The 17148-nt window shown below is 56.8% G+C and overlaps 1 protein-coding gene across 2 annotated transcripts in view; it reads left to right on the top strand.

The window, feature by feature from the left end:
* Window positions 1-17148, top strand: part of LOC111156745 (histone deacetylase 4) — a 285367-nt gene that overhangs the window by 214116 nt on the left and 54103 nt on the right. For both annotated transcript variants that reach the window (XM_022517915.1, XM_022517842.1), the window contains 4 exons: window positions 4807-4938; window positions 8149-8261; window positions 13228-13344; window positions 13428-13626. In XM_022517915.1, coding sequence (XP_022373623.1) covers window positions 4807-4938; window positions 8149-8261; window positions 13228-13344; window positions 13428-13626 — 561 coding nt within the window. The remainder of the gene's footprint in view (window positions 1-4806; window positions 4939-8148; window positions 8262-13227; window positions 13345-13427; window positions 13627-17148) is intronic.

Below are 17148 nucleotides of genomic sequence, written 5' to 3'. Positions count from 1 at the left end.
GAGGATCAGCACCTCTTTCTACATGGTCTGGTCTGTGCATATAAATTTCTAACTCTTCTAGCGTAACTCTACCTCTGCCCTCTTGTGCTAGGATAGATCCCTGTGAATTTCCGGATGATCGATCCCCGCTAATGGGACGGCCAGCTTCAGGGGTTTGCGAGCTCTGAGACACTGAGCACGTCACGCCATAGCAGAGCTCCGGGGAGCCTGCTCTGTCCACGTCATTAAGTGCCACCACGATCAGCCTAGCCCAGGCGACAGATGAGCCAGTCGTGCTTCCTGGGATGTTTTCAGCAATCCCGTCATTGTTAGACAAGCTCAAGTGTCTTTATTTCCCATCTTTCCTGTGAGAACGTCCTCCCTTCATAGCAGGGACCCGGGTGGCTGTGACCCAAGCCCTGGGACGCGTGGCGGGCAAGCTGTGTGGAGCTCAGAGTGCCTGCCAGGCCTGGGCTTGTCCGCCCCCGTGTGTGGCATCTAGAACCACACAGGACGCACAGGCAGGTCCCTCATTGTTCAGTGGATGGAAGTTTAATGGCAAGTCCCTCGTGCTTTCTTTGGGGTGCTTTCTTTCTAGTGTGTGGCTTTGTAGGAACTCCTGAAAGGTTACCATCCGTCTTCCGTCTGACACGTGTGCTACGAAAGTCACATTCTATTCTGTCATTTGGCTTTCCAGAGTACTTCTTAATTGTTTTCAAAGAAAATGAGTACACATAAATCAGAGAACCCCATGAGGCTCAGGACAGGGGATGGCCCCACAGGGGCTCAGGACCTGCCCCTCCGTGCCTCTTGACAGGGGACGTACAGAAAGTACACACCTATGCAGAGTGACTATGCCTGCGTTTCCTTGTTTGCCTAACTTGCCCTTTTCCTGAAGTTGATCATGGTTTTTCTATTGCTTAGTGTTCTGCATTCCTGTCGTTAATTCACCTGAAGGAGCCCCCGCATGGCAGGTGGCCCAGAGACCTCTCTCTGGCCTAGGAGACAGGCTCCCAGCCACAAGGCCCCCACCCCTTGCCCCACCTGCTGGTCCCCCCCACCCCACCCCTGCACCCTCTGGGGAGGCTCCGCCCCTTCCCCTGGACTCCTGCACGGCCCCCTCCCTCACCTTGCATGGGCACAACAGCTTTCTGAGAACCTGAACGGGCTGTGAACGCAGGTCCGTGCATACTGGCAGATGTCCGTTTTGGCCCCCATCTGACCGATAACGTGGTTGGGCACAGAAATCACTTTCCCACAGGATTTTTGAGTCTCTGTCTTGCCTCCAAGTGGCTATTGCAGAATCCAACAGCACTGACAAGACCAATTCCTGCCTGGCCCCCAGAGCTCCAGAACTCTACAGGGTCTGCCTAGCAAGAGGCCGCGGGGAGCGCTCACCCCTGCCCCCAGCCAGGCACCAGGCCTCCTGCAGAGGGAGGAGGGTGTCTCCAGTCACTGGGTTAGTGACCTCCCTGCTCTGCCCTGACCTCTCCTGGCATTGTTATTAATGTGATCTTGGACTTTTTTACTCCCCTTTTCCTCCCACTGTCTTCTTCCCATACCCACACGTCTGTCCTGTGGCTTCTCCCGCATTGCCTCCCACGCTGCCATTTTGTGGGTCTCGGAAGGACGGCTCGGATATTGGCTCTGCCCATGTGCCCAGCCGAGATGGTGCTCTGCACACCCTTGCCTGCTCACCCCACCCCCAGAGCAGCCCCTGCTTCCAGACAATGTGATCTGTGGGTACATGCCACAGGCATCTAGGTCCCTTTGCCCGCCGGACCGTTACCCGTGTTCCCACTCTGATGGCCGCTGTGCTGTGACCAGCCCTCGGGAAAGCTGGACCTGCGTGAGATTGCTGTAGATGTGAGGGTTCGTGGAGAGCAGCCCTCACCTCACCACAGGCACCTCCTGCCCAGTGAGGGACAGGTGCTGGGGCCGGGGCAGGATTTGAAGGTTGAACTTGGTCTGTCACGTACCTCATGGCCTTTGAGGAGAAACTTCCCCAGCATGCCCACATTGCCCAGGAGGAGCAGACTCCGCGCTCGTGAACACAGTGCACCCCCTTCCATTTCAGTAGCACTCAGCTGCTGGGAGCCACTTTTCCAGAATGCCTCTTGCTCACACTTGGCTCTCAGTCTGCCTGCAGCCCTATTCAAAGGAAGGAAATACGGTTTTGTACTTAATCCTCCGGCTGCGCTGGGAGCTGCGTGAGCTTTGAGGACCTCAGATGCAGTTGGGAGCTGCCCGGAGGAGCCCGTGGGGGTGGCATGGCACAGGCCTCCACGTGGTAGGTGCGGTCTTGCAGCTCTGCCCATCTGTTGGGGGCCGCAGCTGCCTGTGTTCTAGGCTTCGGCTGCCACTCAGAGGCGTTTGGGTGGCAGGCATTTGGAAGTTTCGAGAACTATGTGGATGAACAGCTGGACCGCAGGCCCCAGTGTCTTCTCTGTGGGGCCTGTAGAACTCAACTCAGCTTGCTCGACCCCTGTACCCGCGGCTCCTAGGAACGTGCCTTCTGCAGAGAAAGGAGGGGGAGTTGGGCCTTCGCTGTGCCACAGAGACGAGGAAGTGACTGCCTCCCTTCCCTCCCAGGCCCTGGCCCTGCACCCAGAGGCTCTGGAGAGACGGTCCTGGAGAACCCCAGAGGACTGGGGAAGGGCCCACCCCGCTTAGTTTAATGCTCTGCTTTCATCCTGAACGAGATGCCCAACATCTGGAGCACGTGTCCCTTGTTCCTGCTTTGTACCAGGCACTGCACGTCAGGGGTGGCCCAGAGAGGGGCCGATGCTGGGAGGGGTGGTGAGTCCTGGGTCGGGTCTGTCTTTGCAAAGCGAGTGTCGCTGGGCTCACCTGGAATTGGGGAGGCTGAACAGATCCTTCAGGTCTCCCGGACTTTCATGTTCAAGTGCAGGAGGTCCAGGGGAGACCCGGAAAAAGCCAGATGAGCAGAGTCGTTTCATGAGGTGCCCATGCTGCTGTGAGGACAGCAGAGCCATGCAGCTATCGTTGGGAGAGGGCGAGGGCCTACAGACAAGTGACAGCAGCTGTGAGAGGTGGGAAGGGGCTTGGGGCCTGCCCAGTGCAGTCTGTGAGTCACTCCAGCAGGATTCCGGGGTCCCTGGACAGATGTGGCTGCCCGACCGCTGACTTGGCCAGAGCTGTCACTCAACCAGGTATGTTGAATGTAGAGTGACCTGCAGGGCCTGGGGGAGGTCGGGTGCCAGACCCAGGAGCAGGACTGTTCTGCAGCTGGCCCTGTGCGACCCTGTCACCAGGGGCCACCCCTACGCTGTCTCCGGACACACTCCCTCCCCAGGGACCCATGCTGCCCCGTGATCTTGGGAGCAGCTTCCGACCCCAGCTTGGACAAAAGGGTGTCCGTGTCCTTTCAGTACAGACCTTGGTGGTATGAGGAGAACTGTTGCTTTCTTGCCTATTAGATGAGGTTTGGGTTTTTTCCTTGTGTTAAGTAATGGTAAGAAACTCCATGTAAAAATAGAAGTGAATGAAACATGTAAATCTACAGTCATCTCAAAATAAATAAGGAAAGAATAGTTTCCATAATCTTCATACACATCCTTCCCACTCTTGGCCATGCAGTCCGACAGGGGAACGGGCACTCACCCTACACAAGCACAGAGCAGAAAGGGTGCCTCTCCCCATGTGCCCACCAGAACCTGGGTGGCATCGTCAGAGGTCTGGTGGCCTCATAAAGTGTGTCTTCGATTGCTCCGGGAAGCTTCATTTGGTGGCCTGCTACCCCCTTCCCCTCCCAGGGCCCCCAGAGAGCTGCCCTTTGCCTCCCAGCCTCCGGCCGGGTCACTGGCACCCCAGCACTTAGGCCTGGCACACTGCTACCCTGCTTCCCAAAGGACCAGGTCCCCGTGCTCGGCCTGCTGCCTCAAACCCAGGCTGTCTTAGTTCTGATTCCAGGGGAAAATTCGATTATATTGCTTGTGCTCTGGAGAGCGTGAACTTCCTGTTCCAGAAAGATTAAAAACAGCAGGGTTGCTGATTAAAAACAAACAAAAAGGTAAAACCTTGCTTATTTGCAAACAGAGAGGCAGTAGGAACTTGGAAGTTGTCAGGTAAAACCTCAGAACTTGAACGAATGTCTTTGCAGTGGTGGTCTCACCCCTGGCCTGGCTCTGAGGCCTCATGGAGACTCCTGCACGGGCATCCACATGGGGGTGGGGGGGGGCACCCTCCTCCCAGAGCAGCCTCACAGGGGCGTGCCCCTGCCCTGCTTCCCGGAGCTGTGACCTGGTTGGTCGGGGGGTGGTCTGCTCTCCAGGTGCAGGGGCATGGGAACTCCTGCGCTTAAATACACAGGTTTGCAAAGTACACGCAGAGCTGGTGACAGACCGAACCAAGCTGAAATGCCCATGTCCTGTTCAGGTGGCCTCTCAGGGAGACAGGGGCTTGCTCACCCCCATACAGGTGTGGACTGGTTGGCCCTAGGGCCCCAGGACAACTGCTCACAGGCAGTGGCTTGTTTCCGGGTTGTTGGCTGCAGGAGGAATTTCTGACAGGCAGGTGAACAAGGAAGTGTAACACAGAGCGGGTGGGTCACCGCCCTTCAACGACCCACGGGGCCACAGAAACACAGCAGGAAGCCTCAGACAGGCTTTGCTCATTACCTGGACTGTGGGTGGGACTGGAGATATTCCGCACAGGCCTCAGGAACGCTGCCTTCCCTTTACCCTGGACCCGCACATCCGTGTTGTCTCAATATTTACCCAACGTGCGTATTTTTTAACTGCCAGTGAGAGAAACTTGACCACAGCCATGACCGTCTGATTATAACGGTGTCTCCTTTTCATGCAGCTTCTGAACCCAATTTGAAATTACGGTCCAGGCTAAAGCAGAAGGTGGCAGAGCGACGGAGCAGCCCCCTGCTGCGCAGAAAAGACGGGCCAGTGGTTACAGCTCTGAAGAAGCGCCCACTGGATGTCACGGGTACGCCCACTGCTAGCCCACCCCTGCCCCACGGGGCTCTCCTGTACCCCACCCCCCCACACCCACACCTCTGCACGGCGCTCTCAGCCCCCGGTGCCTACAGTGTGAGCCCAAGAGCCGCCACTGGTGTCTGGGCACACAGGGCACCTCCTGTCTAATCGCAGCCCCAGCCTCCAAGAGCACCAGGCCACCAGAACACCCGGGTTGTAGTTGAGGGTTCTCTGAAGGTTTCACTGATCTGTCCTATTAGCGGTAAATCACATGGTTCTGATCTGCTCCACTGCCCGTTACAGTGTCCAGACCACTGGGGAGCATTGAAATCTTCCTGGCAAGAGTCCCACAGGTGGGAAGGGAATGAAGGAGGGAGCGCGGTGGTCCCCACTTCCTTAGCGAGCATTGCTCTTGGCCCCCATCTAGTGGTAGACATGCGGTAGTACACCCCCAGCCAGAGCCCAGTCTTCAGGGATGCCCTTCTTCCTGAGGATGCTCCCCACTTCCCAAGACGCACACCACCACAAGGGTGCATCCCACCTGCTGGGGCATATGAGTCTCCGGGGTACAGCCACTCCATGAGGATACGCCCCATCTCGGGGCACCCCCACTCTGAGGACACACTCCATTTCCTGTGGGTTCTCTCGTCCTGAGGACATACCCCAGCCCCCGGGGTACATCCCGCGTCCTGAGGGCACACACCAGCACCAGGATAAAGGGGGGAAGGCAAAGGCACTGTTTGCATTAAGTTCAGGTACCATGTTTGAAACCCGAGGCTCCTGGTGGCAGTCTGTATGTGTTGGGTTCTTAGAGAAGGAGGATAGGGCTCCCCAGTGCTGGTCGTCTGTGTGTCTGTGGCCAGCACCACGCACGCACCGACCGAGCCCGGGGCCTCTGAGTAAGGGGGAGAGCTCCGCTCCCCGCCCCATCCCACTGTGTTGAGGGCTCTGTAGCAGTGGAAAACCCCCGTAGCAGCAGAAAACCCCCTCATCTAAGCTCTGGCCTCTGAGTGTTCGTCTGAAAGGGTCGACGCTCCTCACTTTGTTACTAATGTTCAGTGCTGGGGGTTCAGGGCCTCGCCTGAAGAGAGGAGGGACCATCACCCAGAGTCTCAGCCCCTGGGGGATTCCATGTGAAGTCGGGAGTGAAAGCCCATGTCCAAACGCAGATGCAGCGTTGTCTCCTTTGAGGCGTGCCTGGCAGTGGGCCGGCGGCTCCCATGGGCAGAAGGGCCACGCATGTATTCTAGTCCTGCAGTGGGTGAGACGGAACCGTCAGCAGGCTTCTTCGCGTGTTCACGTTGTCCGCCTGGGGCTGTTGAATGCCACGGTGAGTCAGCACCAGGCTGCGTGTGCACAGAGCGATGCAGGCCCTCGCCTTCCCGGAGCTTATCATCTCATTGGAGAGGCCCACCCATCACGGGTGGCCCCTCTAGCGAACTGCACCCGCCCCAGCTGCCTGGTACTGGGTCAGGGCACGTCCAGGATGCATGTGAAGGGGTCTGGGGCAAGGAGAGCCTGGGGAATGCGTGGGGGGTGAGTGCAGCTGGCACAGGGACAAGAGGAGACAGGCTTCCAGGGGCAAAATGCAGAAATGCCTTTCCAGGAGACAGGAAGTAAGAAGCTAAGGGAGGTGGTCCTGATCGAGCAAGGGAACCCCCATCTGCAGCCCTGGGGAGCACAGTCTCCTGCGGGAGAGCAGGGGAGTGCGTGTCTGCAGAGGGATGGGGGGCGGGCTGGGGGCCCAGCGGGGCCCAGGACCAGGCAGGTTCATAGCTGCTTTTACCCCAGTTGCTAACGAAGCCCACGCGTGCTTTGGGAACAGAGGTAATAGTGAGCTGCCCATGCACATACGCATCCAAATGGTTAGAGCTCACGGTGGGACACGGATTCATCACAAGCACTTTTGGCACCTTGAATGGGGCCCCACTTGGGCAGGTGCGGATAACTTTGTGACGATGACACATTTGTGTTAATTTCCCAGACGACATTCCTAGAAGCGGCATAACTGAGTGGAAAGTGAGTGAAGAGCTGGGTATATATGTTTTCTTGGCCCAGTTTCTCACACCCTTGCTACGTAAGAACAGTTACCAGGTGACCCCACTGGGGGGTGCACGTTTGCAGAGAGTCCTGGGGGAACCCGGCGTGGAGCTTGGGCTAGGATCGCAGAGAAGCTGTCCCACGAGGGCCACAGGGATTGCACTCAAGGGCAAGGTGGCGGCCCCGGAGGCCGCAGCTCTGTCTTTGTGCAGAAAGCCAGGGGCCTTCTCAGCAGTTCCCAGTTAGTGAAGTATAAGCAAAAGTGATTTCCCCCAATAGAGAAGTAAACTCTGGGTTTGGTGTGTTGGGGTGGGGGGGGTTAGGGGGTGGGGTTTCTGGTCTGAGCTCATCGTCAGCATCTGGGATGGCCGGTGGCCTGGCTGGCAGTCTTGCACTCACAGCGGCCTGGTCAAGAGGACCGGGGACCGCAGAGCTCTCTGTCTGTGCTGAGGCCATTGTCAACGGGCCATGAAACCAAAGGAGAACACGGAAAAAGCTGAACAGGTCCATCCATAAACATTGAGTGTCACCACCGTAGCTGCACTGGCAGGGAAAAGGAGATGGGGGTGGGATGCGTCCCCAAGACGCGGCCTGTTGCCGTGGAGACTGGTCCAGATCCGCAGGGCTGGGCCACGGCTCCCTGTGAAGTAACTTGGAGGATCACTTTGCGTGTGACTCTGGGAGACACCGATCAGTCCCCGAAGCTAGCAGCATGTCCCCCTGGGTGTCTGATGTCACGCAGGAAAAATGAGAGGCTTTAATTCAGAGGGAGTCCTGTGGCCGGTGGCTGTGTTGATAAGCAGAGCACACCTGACCATCCCTACTCACAGTCATGCGGCGTCTGTGTTTCCTGGTCTTTTGTGGTTTGGTTATTGACATTTAAGGCCTTATCTTCCCGGTGTGTCAGATCATCTTGAAATTCAAGAGGAAGACAATTGGTAACGTGCACAACCTAAAGGCTCAGATGTGGCCCCCACAGAGCCGTCCGTGTAGAGCCCACGAGGGAGTCCGTAGCAAAACCAAAAGTAGGGAATCCGCCTCGCAGCCCCTGTTTGGGGACTGTGGTCATGTTCTTTCCCGATGTGGTTTGTGCCCGTCAGCAAGCTGGCCGTGGGGGACCGCTGCGTGGCCTGGGACCCTGGCACAGAGAATAGCTCACACGTGTCTTTCCACCCCACAGACTCGGCGTGCAGCAGTGCCCCCGGCTCTGCGCCCAGCTCCCCCAACAACAGCTCCGGGAACGTCAGCACGGAGAACGGGATCGCGCCTGCCGTCGCCAGCATCCCGGCCGAGGTCAGTGTGGGCTTGCCATTCGCTTCCCTTCCCTGCGCCGGCCCCGTGGCAGGTTCAGCCAGTTGTTTCCCTCGAAATGACCCTCTAGCCTTGGCTGTCCAGGTCAGGAGGTGTCCCGGACAAGGCCCCTCGCTGCCACTGAGCCCTGCTCCCCCTTTACATTGGAGCACAGTGGTCCAGACATGAGAACAGCTGTAACCCCAACCTCTGGCCCCGGCCTCCTTCAGAGCGTATTTAACTAGGCTGATCAGAACACACACTCGTTGCCACTGGGCCCCAGATGCCCCACACCCGTGTGTCCCCGGGGCTCTGCACAGTGGCCGGGAACGGGAACACAGCACACATGGGAACCGCTGTTGGGTGGGAATCAAGCTGCTTGTGGTGCTTCAGAAATACTCAGCCGACCAACACACGTCCTGTGTCTGGGGGGAGCAGGGTGACAGGGGGCGGATGGTTAGGGTGTTGGGCGGTTAGGAAGGCCATGGGAGGCTTCTCCCAAATGCCACCGGCCTCGGACAAGCCCCTCATCCTGCCCATCAGGCACCAGGTGGGCTGTAGTTGAGAGTCACATGGGCACACAGAGTTCTGGAGTCAGCTGGCAGAGAGGAAGGAAGGGTGATCTTGGGGAGACAAGCTGGGTGGCCTCTTGAGCCAGGTGGAGGGGCTCGGGGCTGGCTGCTGGGTGTGCCCTGGACTGGACCTGGGTTGCGGGGTACTTTCTAGGCCGTGGTCTCTAGGACCTTCTTCTGTTTTTTTTAGATTTTATTTATTCATTCGACAGAGAGAGATCACAAGTAGGCAGAGAGGCAGACAGAGAGAGAGAGAGGAGGAAGCAGGCTCCCCACCAAGGAGAGAGCCCGATGCGGGGCTCGATCCCAGGACCCTGGGATCATGACCTGAGCCGAAGGCAGAGGCTTTAACCCTCTGAGCCACCCAGGCGCCCCCAGGACCTTCTTCTTTATTCACTTTGGTGTGTGTGTTTATTGCACAAGTGTCCCTGGTGCTTCTGCCTCAGGCCAGCCCCGTGCCGGGCCCTGGGGTTGGAGGGCCAGGTGGCCAGGCAGCAGCCCTACAGCCTGCGAAAGGCAGGCGCCGACCGCACTCGGGAAGAGGAAGAGGACTGCGTGCTCGCCGCTCGAGGCTACGGGCTCAGGTGACCACGTGGGGAGCCACGTCAGCACTGAGTTTCCCAGTGAGCTCAGCCCTGAGTGCTGTCTGCTCCCTGCGCACATGGTCCTGCTGCGTGGGTGGTTCTTCAGAACTCTTTTTGAGCTGCTAACTCACAGGAGGCTACAGTACATTAAACAGGGACTTCCTTTCTTCCTAAATATCTGGACGTGAATCTTGCCCTCCCGATGGGAGGACAGAGTATAGTGGGGACACGCAGGTGTGGGGGCGAGGCATTTTTGGGCGGGTTTGTGAACGCCGATGCACGAACAGACAGCGGCCCCTGAGGTCATGGTGTGCACGGCCGCCCCCACTTCCTCACTCCCCATGTCCTTGCGCATCTGGTTCTTTCGTCACCTGTCCCTTCAACCCCGTGTAAGCTCTATGTGGATGGTCACAGATCTTGACACCCCTGCTCTGCGGGACTGAGGTCATAGCGGCCGGCTGCCTGTAGTGGGCCTCGGGGCCCTGCTGGGACCCTGCTTCCCGGCATGACACATGCCCGCCATCAAGGTCTTGTCAGCCGCACCCCCACCTGCTGTCTAATCGGGTTCATTCTGCGGGTGCCTTATCGGGGAGCATATACACGGATCCAGTTTAAATTGCGTGTCAAGTTTTACAAGTCACGTGTGAATGTCAACAAAGTTGCTACAAATTACAGATGTGAAAGGATTGACAAGAAAAGTGAAAAGGCCGTTGCTCTTCTTTGCATCAGATTGTCCCTGCAGTCGGCAGGGTGGTCTCCCGACCGTCTCGTCCCACCAGGACGACCTCTGTGGGTTCAGGGTTTGTGAGAATCTGACCACTCCTGAGAACGTGCAGGCCTCACGAAGCCTCCTTGGGCACCGGGCGGCCCCGCTGGCCCTGCGCGCCTCCCCACCCCACCGCTGCCCTACACACCCCACCCCACCTCTGCCCTGCACACCCCCCATCACCGCTGCCCTGCCACAGCCCCATTTACACAGAAGAAATAGCCTCCCCAGACCCAGAGACAGCCGCTCCCTCCAGCTCGGAAGGCCAGTGCAGTGCGGGGTGCGTAGCCACACCCCCACTTTGTGCAGAACTCGGGAGGTGATAAGCCTGGCATAGGGCGGATGGAGACGGCCCGCTCCGCGCATGTGGGCAGTCAGCATCCCCAGTCATTCTCAGAAGGTGGCGTTCTTTCTAAAAATAAATAAGGTAAAAAAATAGAGGGACTATAAAGAGGAAATGATAACTTTGCAGACATTAGGAGGTCTGCTTATTTTGTTCCTGGATAATTGCAATCCCGTGGGGCCGTGCCTTCCATGGCAATCGGAGCCGTTTTCTCAGGAGCCGAGCTGATTGATACTCTTTCACTTGTGGCAAAAAGTGCTTCTGTCGAGGGAAGGCACTTCCCAGGGTGGTGGCTGGGTCAGGCCCACACAGCTTCCCCACGAGCCACGTGTAGGACAGCACATACCCGGTGCCCCAGCACGAAGAACACTCTCCTTCCTGCTTTAACCTCATGGCATCCGAACAAAGATCGTGTTTCCGAACGACACTACAGCAGGGCTGTGTTCAGCAGCAGCGTCAGGGCTCCTGCGGGGCCGGAGGATCAGCACAGCACATGCCCCTTTATCTTGCTTTGCAGATGTTCTCTTTTCTTTCTTTCTTTCTTTCTTTTTTTTTTTTTTTTTAAACAAATCGAAGTTTCAGGCCTTCCATGGAGGACGTCACTACAGAGGGGCTGCAAACAGCAGGAGAACTGGAATTCCAAGTGGATCCTGCAGATGGGACTGAATCGCAGCAATCTTGTGATCAGATCTGAGGGAGGAGGCGTCGTGTCCTGGGGCCGAGCAAAGAAAGTGGTTTCCCGAGTCAGAATCTAGTCCTGGTGACGATGCCGTGAAGACCGTTGAAGAGACACCAGAGGGTCTAGGATATGATGTTCGTTTAGGCACTAAAGCGGCGGCAGGAAGTTCTCCTGCGGGTGAAATGCCATCAAACAGCATCACGTGCGACAGAGAAATTGAGAAAGGAAGTCAGTCAATGGGCAAATCATTGTCTTACTTTAGGAACCTGCCACAGCTGCCCCAGCCATCAGCAGCCACCACCTTGATCCGTCAGTGGCCATGGACATCGCAGTGCGACCCTCTTCCAGCAAAAGGACTACAACTCGCTGAGAGCTCAGATGATGGGTAGCATTTTTTAGCAATGAAGTGTTCTTCAGCAAGGGTGTGTACGTTCTAAAAGACTTAATGCTATTGCATGAGTACTGCATTAACAGACTAGAGTATAATACCCACGGAACTTTTATGTGCACTGGGAAACCAGTCCATTCGCAGGACTAACATCCATACACTGTTCTGGGACCAGGCCTACAGCATCTCCGAGGGGAACCCCAGCTCGCTCCAACCCCCGATGGGATGAAGAAGCTGCTTGCAAGCCAGGCCAGCGGTCAGTCCACCCCTGCTGTCTACAGCAACTTGGTGATAACTTTTAGCTCATAATTTTTTCTTGGATATGAAATTCGAAGGCACCAGTGTGCGTCTCCTCTTCAGTGACACACCACAGTACGAGGGGAACTAAGAGAAGACTGGTCAGCTGTGCATCAGTCCGTTTTCCGTGACGCAGACTCCGTCTGCAAACCCTCCCAGCCAGCCTGTGGCAACACCATGCACTTGTTCTCGCTGCCCCTCAGCTCAGCACATTGACTCTGCTCTGGGAGGATGTTGGGGTGAATAAAACAGCGTCCTTTGTAGCAAAGAATATCATTCTAAAAGGAAAAAGAGGATGCAATAATTCAGATCCTTGGTGAATGCTCCTGCTAACCTTTTCCTGACTGTCTTTCTGTCCTGGTCCTCCCTGTCTGTCTGCTTTTGAAAGTATACAATTCTACAACTTGTTTTTCTAACTTAACAAGACGTCATTGAGATGCCAGCCAGTCGGGGAGGTGTTTCCCTGTGTACCTTCGTCTGTTCAGCCTTGCACGCTTTGCAGGACACTCAGCCCTCTGCCTCTGTGCGCCTCAGCCATACCTTCCTGGGGCCATCCCTGGACCAGCATCATTTCGTAGGAGTCCATCCTAAGAGTGGAGTTTCAGGATCGAAACTTAGATACATTTTTAAGGCTTTTGACATGGATTGCCAAGTTTTCCTACAGAAAGAGTGCGCCAACTTATAACGCACTGATCAATGCCCTTCTGTTCCTTGGGGCCAAAAGAGTATTCTCAGTTGTCATATCTTTGCTGGCTTAATAAGGTTTTAAATATGTTTTAGATCACTAATGATGTTGAGTATTTTTTCATGAGCTTCTTTTCCCTTAATATCAGCTCTTTGTCATTTGCCTTTCCGTGCGATTTTCTCATTGTTCATTATTATTTGATCTGTGAGTTCTTTACATATGAGCTTTCTCTGCCCGATGTGTGGCCAGCATTACAGCGACTGTTACTTGCCTTTTTTGTGAGGGATATTTTTAATCAATTTTTTTTTTTTTTTTTTTTTGGTTTCTGTCTCTGACATTGTGTTTGAAGAGACCTTCCCAACCAAGGATATAATTTAAAATACACTATCTTAGGTTTTCTTGATAGTTTATGATGAATTAGCAGTATGGATAAAAACAGGAGTCTAATGGGCTGTGAATCTACGTTTGTGGCCTGCTTTAAAATGTCATGCCCGCCTGCATGCTAGAACCTGGTAAGTACGTGTGTACTGCAGTATCTGGGAGTTCAGCAGGGCCTGCCCCGACGTGTTTTCTGTTGTGATTTCCTGTGGCATATGCTGCCCACGCTTACTGGGGACAGACCGCATGTAACGGCCTTCATGTGTTCTGTCTCCAGACCGGCTTGGCGCACAGACTCGTGACTCGAGAAGGCTCCGTGGCCCCACTCCCCCTCTACACGTCACCGTCCTTGCCCAACATCACTCTGGGACTGCCTGCCACCGGCCCGTCCGCTGTGAGTAGGCGTCCGCAGGTGTGCGCGGTGTGGGGCCGCTGTCCCAGGGCCTTGGCCTGGGCATCATGCTTGTGCCTCTCCAGGGGGCGGCCGGCCAGCAGGAAGCCGAGCGACTTGCTCTCCCAGCCCTCCAGCAGCGGATCTCCCTCTTCCCTGGCACCCACCTCACCCCCTACCTGAGCACGGCACCCCTGGAGCGCGACGGCGGGGCCACACACAACCCCCTCCTACAACACATGGTCCTGCTGGAGCAGCCACCCACGCAGACGCCCCTCGTCACAGGTGAGCACGGGGTCCCGGGCTGTGCAGACGCCCCTCGTCACAGGTGAGCAGGGGTGCCCAGGCCATGCAGATGCCCCTCGTCACAGGTGAACAGGGGGGCCTGGGCTGTGCAGACGCCCCTCATCACAGGTGAGCATGGGAGCCCGGGCTGTGCAGACACCCCTCGTCACAGGTGAGCATGGGGGCCCGGGCTGCACAGACACCCCTCATCACAGGTGAGCACGGGGTCCACATGGACGCCCCTCAGCACAGGTGAGCAGGGGTGGGGGGGCCCTTCATGCTTTGCTTCCTGGAAATCTGATAATTTATTCAGAATTAGAATTGAAAAGACTCTCAGAGCCGCCCCCTTCACACTCCCTGATACTTGGGTGGAAAATGCAGGTGCTAATAAGTGCATCACCAGGTCCCAACCTGTGGGCACACAGGGCCCGTTCTGGTCACCTTGTTGAGAGTCATGGGGCCGGTCTGGACTCGAGGGGCCATATCCTGCCCTCAGGTGTGTCTGCAGATGACGAGCTCCATCTTCCATTAGTGTTCCTTGGTGTCCATGTGTCTGTCTGGTTCCCTGGTGCTAGCACTGGGGTCACCATCCTCTTCAGAGTTGAGGGGTCTACAGCTTGTCGGGGAGCGTAAGCCTCACCAGACATCTCCTTAACTTTCAGAAAACAGGTCGTGAGTGCAGGGGTCTCGGGGTCTGATCTGAAGTTACATCTGAGTCTCTGTGACTCTCAGCGTCAAGGGCCTGAGCAGTGAGGACGCCTGAATTTCTGTCTCTTGTCATTTAGTACCACGTAGGTGACAGCTGACTGTCCTCATGGTCCCGGTCCCCTGCTCATCTCATCACAGGAGGGTCTGCCCTTCCCCCACCATTAAAGAGCTTTCCTAATGCCGTGCCCCACAGCTTTCCAGGAAGTAGTCTTTCCTTATGGGACCTCACCTCGCCGGTAAATTTGCTGAACTTGACTCCTTTGTGGTTGACCGTGTTGCTGGATCTGTCCTCTGTGTGCGGTTCATGGCCCTGTCTGTGACGGCAGTTGCCCACGGCCTGCCTGCCGCAGTGAGGCTGGGGCATGACTGCCCAGACCCTGGCCGGCTCCCTGCCCACCCTGCCCCCAAATCCACAGGCCCCTCCCAGTTCCAGGGACCCTGGCTGGAGGTGCTGGAGGCAGGGTCATGGCCAGGAACACAGGCTCCTTCGTCTCCCCTTCTCCCAGCTCAGTGACCTTGGGAAGTCTTCCCATGTGCCATGACTCAGTTTCCCCATACATGAAAGGGGGATAACACAAGTAATCTGCCCTTGGAGTTTCCTGAGGGCTCAGTGAGGCATATTTTCCACAGGACAGCACCTGCCATGGTGCCCTTAGACATTCACTGTTGTGGTTACTTTTGGGTTTGGCACTTCTAACCTTTAACCTTGCTGTCTCCCTCACCTCCCGCAGGCCACCCTGTCGGTCCACCCCAGTTCTCGTGGCTCCTTCCCTATCCCCTCCCTGGGAACAGGGCCCTGACTTAGGTCTCGGTGGGAGCACGCCTCCTGACCTGGCATCCTGCCCCTCAAGGCCTGGGCAGGCCTCGCCACCCCAAGCAGAGCCGTCCTGGGCAGGAGCGCTGGCCCCACATGGCCATTGACGTTGAAAATGGAAGTTAAGGCTCAGAAGTGAAGCGAACATTCAGTTTTCTGTTCCCACATGGGGCGTAGCGGGTGTCCAGGTGGCTGGTGGTTGTTGAGCCGGTGCATGTGAAGGGTCTGTGTCCACACAGAGGGGCCTGTTGGGCGGCGCTGGCCGGGAGCAGAGGCCTGGTGCCCATGGGCCCACTGCATGGTTCGCAGCTGTATGGGCTCCCTCTTCACTAACCAGGGCCACCCTTCTCACTGGGCCTGGCCCCCAGGCCAGCTGGACCCCAGTCCCCATCCCCACTCCCATCTGGCGTGGCCTCCCTCCCCTGTGCTCTGCCCAAGGCTGCAGAAGCTCCCACCTCCACATGGCTTTGACGTTGCTCATCTCCTGCTCACCTCCCTCCCGCACGGCAGGTGCTATGCTTCTACGGCATGGCTGGCCCGCTCCCGGCACCTGCTCAGGCTTGATGGCCTGCAGCCAACGGCTCTGGGGTCGAAGCCAGGGGAAGTCGGGGTTTCCGAGGGCCACCAGCCAGCAGACCCGAGTTTCCATGAGTCCTTGCAGATAATCATGATAGACAGAAAGTCTGAGCTAGAGCAGCTCCATCGCATAAAGGGTGGAAGCAGAGGCCCCAGGGGAGAAGAGGCTGGCCCGGGTCTAGGGGGGGTGACAAGGTGCAGGTCACAGGGCCACATCCCTTCCGGAGCAGGTCCCCCAAGTGGCCCTCGCCTCCTTGCTTCCCACTGCCCCAGCACGGCTGGAGCAGTTTGCTTAAATCTTCTGAGAAGAGCAGTGCGCCCTGGAGCACTCCCGGAGGCTGGGCCTCTGACTCCCCAAGGGTGGGGGAGAGATGGAACCACCGTCCCAAGGAGGAAACCCTATCTGCTGAGCACTGTGCGCTCCTGTTGTCCAGACAGCCCACCCTATGTGGTCCTTGTGTGGCCAGGGCACAGATCTTCAGCCCAGCATTTCCTCTGGGCCAGGCGCCGGGGAGATGGACCCCATGGGCCCGGAGAGCTGCGGTCCAGACAGGGCGCTCAGGGTGGGCATCAAGGAAGAAAGGAAGGCTTCCTGGAGGAGGAGGGATTGCCAAGACCTTGCGTGGAAATGTTAGGGGAGAGGGGGGATAAAGGCCAGTGGAGGGAACAGGTGTTTCACCTGCCGGGTGTGGCATCGTTCTAGCCTCTGGTCACTCACGGGGCCCGTCCCAGCCTGGTATGGGGCAGACGGGCAGCCTTCACCTGTGGTCGTCCTTCTGAGCATAGGGGCTCTGCCAGTCTCCGCAGTGGTGATCACATGCCCCCCGTGTTCCTCATTTTTCCTGAAAACCATGAATCCCAGGAGGGGCTTGAGCACAACTGGCCGTGGGCACTGCTGCACCTGGGACCTAACCAGTGATCCCTGGCCCCGGCCAGGCCCCCAGAAGCTCCGGCAAGGCCGAACAGTCCAGGCAGGCTCTGCCACACACGGCTTTTCTTGCAGTGCTCCTGTGAAGCTCACGTGTGGCCCGAACTGCAAACCACGAGTTAGACCCAAGTCTCGCCTGCCTTACTGTCCTTCGAAGGGTTTTTTTTTTTGTTTTTGTTTTTTTTTTTAAGATTTTATTTATTTATTTGACAGAGAGAGATCGCAAGTAGGCAGAGCGGCAGGCAGAGAGCGAAAGGGAAGCAGGCTCCCTGCCGAGCAGAGAGCCCGATGTGGGGCTCGATCCCAGGACCCTGAGATCATGACCTGAGCCGAAGGCAGAGGTTTAACCCACTGAGCCACCCAGGTGCCCCCCTAAAAATAAACTATTTTCAAAATAAAAAGCTACTGCACAGAGAAGAAAACAACAAACAAAATTAAAAGGCAACCAGCTGAATGGGAGAAGATATCTGCAAATGACATATCCAATAAAGGGTTA

Source organism: Enhydra lutris, unplaced genomic scaffold, assembly GCF_002288905.1.
Source record: "Enhydra lutris kenyoni isolate GAN:26980312 unplaced genomic scaffold, ASM228890v2 scaffoldscaffold1, whole genome shotgun sequence".
In the NCBI taxonomy this organism is placed as follows: Eukaryota; Metazoa; Chordata; class Mammalia; order Carnivora; family Mustelidae; genus Enhydra; species Enhydra lutris.
Note: the sequence above shows the minus strand (reverse complement) of the source record. Positions and strands in the feature narration are given on the sequence as shown.